At 46.0% G+C, this 11214-nt stretch overlaps 1 protein-coding gene across 2 annotated transcripts in view; it reads left to right on the top strand.

Moving 5' to 3' along the window:
* Positions 1-11214, top strand: part of LOC115542159 (collagen alpha-1(XXVIII) chain) — a 56035-nt gene that overhangs the window by 4065 nt on the left and 40756 nt on the right. For both annotated transcript variants that reach the window (XM_030354313.1, XM_030354312.1), the window contains exons 4-14: positions 704-724; positions 825-887; positions 2769-2822; positions 2917-2961; positions 3166-3192; positions 3743-3787; positions 4360-4404; positions 4750-4803; positions 7930-7998; positions 8473-8541; positions 9455-9523. In XM_030354313.1, coding sequence (XP_030210173.1) covers positions 704-724; positions 825-887; positions 2769-2822; positions 2917-2961; positions 3166-3192; positions 3743-3787; positions 4360-4404; positions 4750-4803; positions 7930-7998; positions 8473-8541; positions 9455-9523 — 561 coding nt within the window. The remainder of the gene's footprint in view (positions 1-703; positions 725-824; positions 888-2768; positions 2823-2916; positions 2962-3165; positions 3193-3742; positions 3788-4359; positions 4405-4749; positions 4804-7929; positions 7999-8472; positions 8542-9454; positions 9524-11214) is intronic.

The following is an 11214-nucleotide window of genomic DNA, read 5'->3' as shown; positions in this document are numbered from 1 at the left end:
CCACAGAGAGAACCTACAGACCTCTGGTGGAGACAGACTGACAGGCCATCCCCCGGTCGGAGGAAATGTTCAACGTTTTTGAGGGACCATTCCTCTATGGCTGGTCGTCCTCCATGTGTTTTGTGTTTGGCCGGCCCGGGGATGGAATTCTTCTGTTATTGCATCTTCTTCTGGGGGAGACGACGATGACGGCTTTCATGTCCGTAGACAAAAGAAGGGCGAGCGGTATGAACAGAGACATTAAACATGGATAATCTGAAGTGGTTTCAGTGTCTGCTGGAAGGGAGAGAGACTGAGGGGGGGGGGGGGCAGTGTGTGTGGAGGTTCTGAATTGTTTATGGTTGTTAGCGTTTATATATATTGTCTACTGCATTGTTTCGCTGTGTTTTTTCTTGTTATGGTTGTGACAAAATAAAGGCGTGGTGTCGGAATGTAACGCCGTGAGTCAAACATCTCAAAGTGAGACGTTTGTTTTGAGTATGTTTCCCGCTTAAAAACGAACAACACATCGAACGGTTACATTGCCACGGCGACAGCGGTGGCCGCTGCGTGCAAGACCACTAAAACAGGACAGAAATGGCGGCACAGGCCATCTCTGAGTCTAGCCATCTGGTTATCGCTCTGGCGTCGCTGTGAGACGAGCCTTCATGTCTGACGGCCGATCTTAACTCTGACTCTTCTTTTGTGTTTCTCTCTTTTCCAGACCCAGCTGGCCGAGGACGGGGTAAGTGTCTCCGCTCTCCCGCACGCTTTGATCCACCACCCGTAGGGTCAGGGCTTCCGATGCTAACTTTGTCCCTCTCGTGTCTCCCTACCCTTTCAAGTGTCCGGTCGCCAAAAGTCAGTGCGCGTGTCAGAAGGGCGAGAGGGGCCCCGTCGGCCCCGCGGTAACTACACACACTTTTTCTTTTATTTGATGTTGATATTTCAATTTTGTTTTAACATAATTTAATTGCTATCTTGAATTTTTGTGTGGTTGATTTAATTAGTATGTTATCTGATATTTGAGTCGATTTATATTTTATCTGGATTGTTTTTCCATCATTCCTTTCACCCTACCGCACTTAGAAACACACACATACACATGCACACACACACACACACACACACACACACACACACACACACACACAAAGTCACATCGTAGCCGTCTGTGAAAACCACACATAATCTTCTGAAGTCGCTAAGACACAATCACTGCCAGCATGTCTGCTTTGAAGATGTGGAGGGGAGCAGTGTGAGCAACAAAAGCCCCCTTGATAATTGCGTATGTAATTGCCAGATTTCAGAGTTGGAAGTGAGGAGTAGGGGTGGGGGAGGGGGGAGGGGGGAGGGGGGAGTAAATTGCTAGATGTTTCCAGTTGATGAAGTTCACACGCTATATGCAGACAGCAAACCTTGTGTACAGAACTGATCCGCAGACAAGACATGTTGGGAGTGGGCAATTGAGGCACAATTTGTGGCATCACAAGTCACCCAATAACAATCCACCTATGTTGGGGATCCAAATGAGCAAAACATAACAGTAGAAAAAAGGAAATTACAAAACACAAGTTATTAATTAAGTTTAGACAGTTTTGTTTTGGTCTTTTTAATTTACGAACACGGTTTCACTCTTATTGCATATGTTTCCTTTATCCTCTGAACATGGTTTCTCACCGTGTTCAGAGGCGGCCATGTTGTTTTATGACCTGTAAGGGGAGTGAGAGTGACTCTGTTAGCTGAGTGTAGGCAGTAGTGCTTAGATGTGCTCCCGACAGGATGGGAAGAGGTAATGAACCTCGTAAGGTGCCATGCCGTAATTCCGACGCCTCATTGTTCCGACGTCTCAATGGTCAGAAATATTTCCCATTAGATCGACATACTATGCCGACGGTTCAATGTTACGAAAACGGAACCCATTGTTCCGAAGGGCCGTTTGTCCGATAAGTCAAACAAGAGGCGCATTAGGCCGACGGTTCAATATGCCGAATAGGCCTACATATAAAGAGTTGTATACCTCTCTCTCTCTCTCACCCTAAGCACCAAAATACAACCTAAGGCCTACATATCACGTCCACGATGAATATTGGAGAGCAAAGTGACAAAAGAGCACGAGCAAGGTATAAAACTCTTTATATGTAGGCCTATTCGGCATATTGAACCGTCGGCATAGTGGTATGTCGATCTAATGGGAAATATTTCGGACCATTGAGACGTTGGAACAATGAGGTGTCGGAATAACGGGCAGGCCCCCCTCGTAAAGCCCTAATTGGCCAAAGCAACGCATAAGTCTCTCTATAAGTCCTATCTAATATTATGCCAAACATATGGAGTAAACACATACACATACAGGTGATTAATGCACACACACACACACACACACACAGGAAAATCACACACGAACACACAGACAGAGGATGATTATACACACACACACACACACACGCACACACAAACAGGAAAAAAAAACATAAACACTAAGCCACGACTTATAATACACACACACAGAGGAAACACCATACACATATAATCACACACGGACAAACCGCACGCGCACACACACACACACACACACACACACACACACACACACACACACACACACACACACACACACACACACACACACACGTACCCATACAAACGCATACACACCCACAATCCACAACAAACTGAGGTGGGTGGCTGTCTTAGAGCAGTGTGTGTGGGACTGGATTGTATCCCGTGTGTTTCTGCTTGCATTAATAATGGATGTTTAAATGTCACCGGTGTGGTGGACTCCACAGGGCAAGAAGGGGCGTTCAGGCGAAGATGGAACCCCAGGTATCAAAGGTTTTAAGGTACTACGTCCTGTCGTTGTTTCGAATGCATACATTATCGTTTTTGTGAGGCCATCTTTGAGTGTCCTGCTGAATGTCGACCTTTTGACCCAAGGGAGAGAGCGGACTTAGCGGACTCCCTGGTCGCGACGGCTCCGAGGTGAGAACAAGTCGAAGCATTTTATATTTACACACAGAGCATGTAAATCCTGCGCTCGTGACTATGAAACCCAAATAGATATTTAAGAATCGGAGTCCATTGTTGTTTGCTAAAAAGTTCTTTGTTCGATGCTTCTGTGGTGTTTTTGATTGCTGTCGGATTGCCCACTCATAGCTCTCTCTGTTTTTTGTTGTGTCACCACAGGGGAAATCCGGCTACAAAGGAGAGAAGGTGTGCTGTCGACTCAATCGAGATACTTTAAATATTTGTTTGTGTGTGTGTTTTGTTTGCTTCGAGTCACACGGCTCCCCTGATTCCCGGAAAAACATGTAGATGACTGTGGGGAGACGAGGAGAGGAAGCTTGGAAGATTCTAGACTCTAAAGGGCTGGCGTTATTGGATGGTAGCCTACTTTTTAAACGTTAAGTAAAGTCTTCAAAGACGTCGCTGGTGGATGGAGTTCAGCTTCATCATAAGTATTCAAACGTTCATTTATATTCACATTCCGTGCAACACTCGGAAGGGGTTAACCGTTAGATTTATAAAGCCAGGCAGTGTTGCTTCATTCCCAGGAGATTTGGCCGAGCAAGTTGAGACAAGAACACACACTTTTTTTAAATCTGTTATACAATATGACCGTATAACACGTACAGACATTGACAAATGTCGAAACACCATTGTCCATCATTAACAGAATAAGAACTCATATTGGTGTTTCCCAACAAGTGCGCCCTGAAATTCCTTGTGAAGATAACTGTTGTTATGTTTTGTGTGTTTTCAGGGAGAAAGGGGAGAATGTGGAACACCTGGCATTAAAGGCGAACGGGTAAGTTGCACTTTCATTTTCCGACTGAAAGCCACCATTATTTCCCTGTCCCATTGAGCTGAAAGGTAGATAACTTTAGCTCTCTTTACACCTGGAACACAATGTTTTCATCTATAATTAGCAAATATTTCCTGGGGTTGATACAGCGAACATCAGCTCTGTGGTGAACTCACTTTATCTTCCTTTTCATTAACAGATAAGAGGAACAACTCTAATGAATATAAAAACACAAATACAAATCACAATTAGCTAATCAGCTTTATGAAAATTTCCTATCAACAACTAGGATAAGTAAGAATTCAGCAAATTCAATTTTTAGAGTGATTGTTGATGGCAAAGTACTTGTGCTTTATGATTATTACAAGGGTTAAAGTAAGGGATAATAAGGACGTTTTTCTAGATGCCCCCCATGTTTTCTTAGTATCCGTTTGTCAAAATAAATCACTGAAAGAACTAAATCAACCGTTTTGATGTGTTGGTTGCACTCTGATTGGGTAAAACCGTCTGCTGAAATGCTTTAAGCATAGACGCATTATGTGTGATGTCAGCTAACTGACTGTATCGTTGACCAGGGTGTGGAGGGCCCCACAGGGAACCGAGGAATCCGGGGACTACAGGTGAACTTTATTTTCTGATCCATCGCTTGTTATTTTCATCTTTATTAAAACACGTTATGAAGAATGCCCCACTTTCCCACCTTTTCATTGGCAATAGTAACCTGATTTATATTAAGCATTGTATTCAATATTGTGTGTACTGATTTATGCTAAGAGATTTGATCAGAACTATGTTGATTCAGCAACAAATAGCCAAGCTGTGTCGACAAGGGTGTACCTTTGAATAAGTTAAACGTATGGTATGTTTTGTCGGTGTGGCTGGTTCTGATTCTAGTGTGGGATCCACACTGCCTTTATGGAGATCCAAAGTGCTTTTCAGAGTAACATCTTCCGGTTCTTTCTCAGGGTCTGGCCGGTCCCCCCGGTGACATCGGCCCTGAAGGTCCTCTCGGACGCAAAGTAAGTACTTCCTGGTTCAGTGTTAAAAAAAACAACTTTAAAACATATTCCGAAAAATCAACCAAAAACACTGCAGCATTGAGGTTTTCTGCCTTCATCGGTTCTTGTGAATTTACAACGCTATTGGGTACAGCGCTCTAGCTTCTCCTGGTCAAAGCACTTACAGGAGACCTTGGAGGTACGTCTGTAGGCCTACTTAACACAAGCGTTAGGTTTCAAATAGGTTTTACGCCAAATATCAAAGACTCCGCCACGGTAGATTTATCATCTCAAAGAAAGGGTGTTAACGTTTGTCTGGAATGTCAATTATAGCTCAAAGGTTTAGCTAGTTTTGTTAAAAAATAAACTTTGAAGACAAACAGGTGTTCTTTGAATTTATTTCCCCCCCCAACCGCTCACCACAGCAGACCAACCACGAAGGTGAAATCGGATTTGAATAAATCTGGCTCAAATTATTCCAGACACCAGCTGCGTCCTGACACACGCATGTGCGCCTTAGAAGTCAGCCTACATACCTCACCGAGCATTGTACGTGCGTGTGGACTTGTATATCATTAGCAACTGTCCGATAGACATACTTGTGACTCGCTGTCAGTCAATCACCAGGGAATCATTTTAAACCCCTCTCCCCTCAACAAGGGGGTCAGCGCAGCCTGTCATTAGCCTGTCAGGCTATTAGCCTCTCATTCAGCTACGTACAAGCGCTTCGGCCGTCAGCAAGGGGAAGAGCAGCGCATACTGGCAGCTCAGTGTAACCCCGCCCTAATGGTTTAGGAAGAATGTATGTATGCATCGTCTAAATGTCAACCGCCATAAGCTAATGTCTGGCTCACCAACCCCGGGCCCTGACTTGCCCAAACCAGCAACGGGGGAGGCAAAAAAACGAAATAAAGGAAATGAAGGAAGCACTAAACACAGGTATGCTAGCTACTAGAAGGTTCCTTGAGCCTTTTTCTGTTTCCTGTATCCTTGCCTGGTGATTTATGGCCGCTGTCTCAGTCATTCTTTACCAATAAAGCACCGGAGCAAGGGAATGTCTTCTCTACACCTGAAAATCACGCATCTGTTCCCTTTAAAGGCACCCAGTGCAACTTTCGAGGCTTAAAAATAAAAATTCAATTTCTAGTCTTTTTTACACGTAGTAAGTTTCAATAACTCCATACCATTACATACCGACATTCAAGCAGCAAAGATGAGACGTCGTTGTGTGGTGAGAACTGATAGAAAATCGATAACAACAATGCCGCCATTTTCTTTATTTTTTGTAACCTACAATAAATAAAGCAGGCTTCCAGTCAATGGAAAAATGGCTTCTCCCCACCGGCGATTGTTGTTGTTTACGATTTTGTATCAGTTCTCACCACACAGCGACGTCTCATCTTTGCTCCTTGAATGTCGATATGTAATGGTATGGAGTTATTGAAACTTACTACGTGTAAAAAAGACTAGAAATTGAATGTTTATTTTTCATTGAATGTTTACATAAAGTTGCACTGGGTGCCTTTAACCGGATGTCAAACCTGCATAGTAAACCAGTTCACTTTGCGGCTGGGAAAGTAGGCACAGGGTGTGTGTGTGTGTGTGTGTGTGTGTGTGTGTGTGTGTGTGTGTGTGTGTGTGTGTGTGTGTGTGTGTGTGTGTGTGTGTGTGTGTGTGTTTAATACTAAGTGTATGATTGTATGTGTGTGTATGCATTTTAAGTGTGAGTGTGTGTTTGTGTGTGTCTCCCTCTCTATATGTGTGCGTGTCTGTTTGTTTGGTTGTGTGTGAATGCGCGTGAATGTGTGTGCATGCGCGTGAATGTGTGTGCATGGGGGTGCATGTGTGGTTCTTTATGTCTGTGTGTGTGTGTGTGTGTGTGTGTGTGTGTGTGTGTGTCTGTGTCTGTGTGTGTGTGTGTGTGTGTGTGTGTGTGTGTGTCTCTGTATGTATGTGTGTGTGTGTGTGTGTGTGTGTGTGTGTGTGTGTGTGTGTGTGTGTGTGTGTGTGTGTGTGTGTGTGTGTGTGTGTGTGTGTGTGTGTGTGTGTGTGTGTGTGTGTGTGTAAACCTATTGCTCTCACGTGGTCTTACCTGCCCACTACCTCCTTCAGTCAACGGAGGTGCGAAGGCGTTGCTGACTGATGGGGGAGTAGTCTTTGCAGAGGCATCCGTCAGCCAATCAAATCGCTTCGCCGGGTTCTTCCCGCTACTTCCTGCTTGTTGCGATGCAAGATGACCCGCTTTCCCGCTTTCCAGTATCGTCAGAGCCCGAGTCGCGTCACAGTGCTTAAATTTGCAGACGCGATCTGATTGGATGACGGATCCGTCGCTGCCGAAAAAGTTGAACATTTTTCAACTTCTTGACTGAGCCGAAGGCTCCAACGGAACGGACGGATCCACAATGCATTGCGCGTCCGTCCCCATTAAAGTCAATGGGGGGATCACGCAACGGACGAAGGTAGTGGACGGCAGCGCAACGCTGCCTTGTGAGCCAGCCGTATTCCCGCGAGATCACGAGATCCCGCGATAATCCTAAACCTAATGTACTCACCTTCCACTCCCAAAACTACTGCAATTAAATGCCAGGCTTTGTCCTTTCTGACATTGTTCTTATAAAAAGGATGATTTGAGACCCTTTGATTGATTGACTGCTGACCTGGTGCCACCGGTCATGACGTAATAATGTTGGTGTTTTATTTATTGTGTTTTGTTTTGAAAATTGACCGGAATGCTCTATGGCTTTTACTTTTTCACTTCCTGCCCTGATCGATCTGCTCTGTTGAAATTGACGCGGTTCAGCAACGGCTTGCGGTAAAAATAGAAATGCTACGGAATGATAGCGCTGCGGCACGGCGAGCCGCTCCTGGGACGTTGCTGAGACGTTCCGCAGCCGCGCCCGGTGGAAATGGTCTCATTGATTAGAGTGGAACCTATCTGCTGCGGTGACCGCGGCCAAGACGTGCCGCTGCCGTAACGTTGCCGTAACGCGTCCGGTGGAATCAGGCCGTTACCCCGCCGCAGACCAGGGTTCCACATTGAGCCTATATGCATGAAGGCACTTGTCCATCATAGTATATTTGCGTGTCCATGTGTTTCTTTGTCTTCACCTGGTTCATGTCTGTCCCCTACCCTCTCTCTTCTCTCAGGGGGACCGGGGACTCTCAGGACCACCTGGGGTCCAGGGGGAGACCGGGATCGGACTGGCAGGACCCAAGGTGACACTCTCTCCCGTCTGTAGCAGAAGATCATCGCATGGAGGAAGTTGAAGGACGATCACTGACCTCATCTGTGTGTCTTCTCCTCCTCTTCCCCATCATTCTCCTCCTCCTCTTCCTCAAGCACCCCTCCTCCTCCCTACTCCTCCTTCTAATCATCCACCATCCTCCCATCCTGCTCTTCCTCACGTTCTGCTTCCTACCCTACCACCTCCTCCTCCTTATATGCCTCCCCTCACTCATCCTCCTCCTCTTCCTTCACCACCCCTCCTCCTCCCTTCTCCTCCTTCTAATCATCCTCCTTCTTCCCCTCCTCCTTGCTCATCTTCCCCCTTGTCCTTGTCCTCCTCTTTCTTCTCCGCTTCTTCCTCCCCCTACTCTGCCTCTGATTTATTCTCCTCCCTTAACTCATCCTCTACCTCCCCCTCCTCTTCCTCCTCCCCCTCCTCCTCCTCCTCCACCTCTACTGTGCAGGGTGACATCGGTTTCCAGGGACGACTGGGCCCACCCGGCCCTCCGGGTCTTGGGGAGCACGGACCACCGGTGAGTAGGACCATGTGGTTTAAGTTCCTCTTGACAAAACCTGGAAACAACCTTGAAAAACATGAAAAAAAATTATAAATGGAAATGGGACTTCAGACATTTTCAACATCCTGTAAAAATTACTGACGATTTTGAATGGCATTGTATAGTTTAATATGTATATATCTACCTGATATACGGACACATTCCAGTCAAATTGTTGGTTCAGGCTTCAAAAGGAGAGATGGTAAATGGAGAAAAATGCATTAAACTGTAATCAGAAAACGCGGTTATATGCTATAGACCTGACTGCGGACTAGAAAACCTCCCGTTGCCAAGTCGTAGCTAAGGTCCGTCCTAAGTACCGGAGTAGTGAACAATGATCCGTTGCATTAGAACTTTACGGGAGGGTAATGGTTGCTCCAGGAATCAGTCAAAACCTCAGGCGTTAGCAGGGAAACAAAGTTATGGCTTGTGAAAAACTTTATATTTGGATTGTTAAACGCATGAAAATATAAATGAATGGTCTCAATTTATTTTCTTTGGCAAGCGACCGTGCAAGCGGGATAATGCCCTTCGAGGTGACCATTATCAGGAATTAATGGACGACGCGGCGGCGTGAACCGTTCGACTGCCTCCGCAAAGTCGGGCATATCCCTTATATATATATATATATATATATATATATATATATATATATCTGTTCATATTTGATTTAAACATACAAAACAGTGTTCAGAGGAAGCTTGTGCCAGCTACTGCCAGATGGGGGAGCTAGCGAATCGCGTTGCGGCTTCTGTCATTTCAACCAATGACATTGTCCTTGACCAATTACCAGAGTTTCGGGTAAAAATTGTCTGTTCCCAGGTTACACCTACTAAACGATGTTTGTTTGTTTGTTTGTTTGTTTGTTTGTTTGTCTACTTTTCCCCAGGGGCCTCAAGGGCCACAGGGGGTCCAAGGGGAGAAGGGGCCCCTCGGCGAGGGCCTACCGGGGTCCAAAGTAAGTCACGCATTTCCTTCATCTCGTTCCATTTCTCTCGTTCCCAATTTTCCTTCCCCGGACCCCCCCCCGTAGCTAAACATCTGGGGAGCGTCTGGGCTTCAGATCCCAGAGAAAGACACAGAGCTGTGATCTACAGACGATCCGGAACGCCAGACGTTTCCGATGTCTCTGTGCTGCATTGATCCGATTAATTCGTCCCACAACCGATGTGTTCCTTTATCCCGTGAAGGAAGGGAAATCTCCCACAATGTTCCTCGTGTCATTTTATGGAATATCCGTGTTATCATCGTTATTGTCGTATGATATAATTACATTAGAAAACAGAGGAATTGATTGCAGCTGTAGCATTTAATGATTTCCGGAACATTAATGGAAGTATACATTACATTTGCATTTTCATGGGAAGCCCACTCTCAAACACAAACACATGTGCATACACTCACTCGTAAATTCAACCACACAAGAGACAGACACACACTCACACGCTCGCACACACGGTTCCCATTCTTGACTTGTTCTGTAATTAAATATTTGCATATTTTTGTTTTTACAAGGACCTGGCAGACAACACTGAAATTCCATCACTGATACCACCGTGCAGGGGGGATTTTACAAAGACACGTCCTCTCACTCACATGCACACACACACACGCACACACACACAATCACCCACCCACACCCCACATACATACACACACACACACCTTGACTGACACCCCCCCACACACACACAAACACACACACACACACACACGCACACAAACTCTCACTAACCTTTAGGTTAGTGAGAGGTGGGACACAATTACAGATTGTGTCCCACCTCGAACCCTGTCATTTTATCTGTACATCCAGTGGCCCAACCCCACCTCCCATGTTAGACTATAAAACACAATCCTACACAAGTACACCCTCTCCTTGCCCCCCTACACACACACACACACGCACGCACACACACACACACACACACACACACACACACACACACACACACACACACACACACACACACACACACACACACACACACACACACACACACACACACACACACACACACACACACACACACACACACACACACTACAAGAGCGGTAGGGTTGAGCAATTACAGATGCAGGTCCCGCCTCGAACCCTGTCATTGCTTCTGCACATCCAGGTGCCCCTGTCCACCCCCAGGCCCCCGCGTGTGAGACCATAGAACCTGGCTGTGCTGAGGTTCACGTGAGCCGCGTAAGGACGACGCGTTATTGCTTTTGGCGGACGGCCGAGGTCCCTGGAAAACCGTTATTCACAGACAAATCTTTTATTAAACTCTCCCACAACCACCACCACAGTCGGCCCATACATCATCTGATGTAGCTCCTCTTGGCACTGGAGGAGGTGGTGCTGGTGGTAGCTGTGGAGGAGGTGGAGGAGAGGTGGGGCACGCTTCCTTTCACACCTCACAACCCCACCATTCCCCTCACATGCAGAAAAACCTCAGCCCCATCCTTCCTAAGATCTCCAACCCCTTGAGAGAACAAACGGTGGACTCCGGTATACCGTCACATAATAAAGGGAATCAAACAGAATTCAATTTGAAATCAAAAAGGTAATCTATTTGAAATGGTGCAAAACAAGGCAAAACAAAATTCTTGGGATAATTAGTTTAAATGCAAGGATATGTTGGGAATCAAACCCAGTGGCTC

Source organism: Gadus morhua, chromosome 4 (genome assembly GCF_902167405.1).
Source record: "Gadus morhua chromosome 4, gadMor3.0, whole genome shotgun sequence".
Lineage (NCBI taxonomy): Eukaryota > Metazoa > Chordata > Actinopteri > Gadiformes > Gadidae > Gadus > Gadus morhua.
This window is presented reverse-complemented; position numbering and strand designations above follow the sequence as displayed.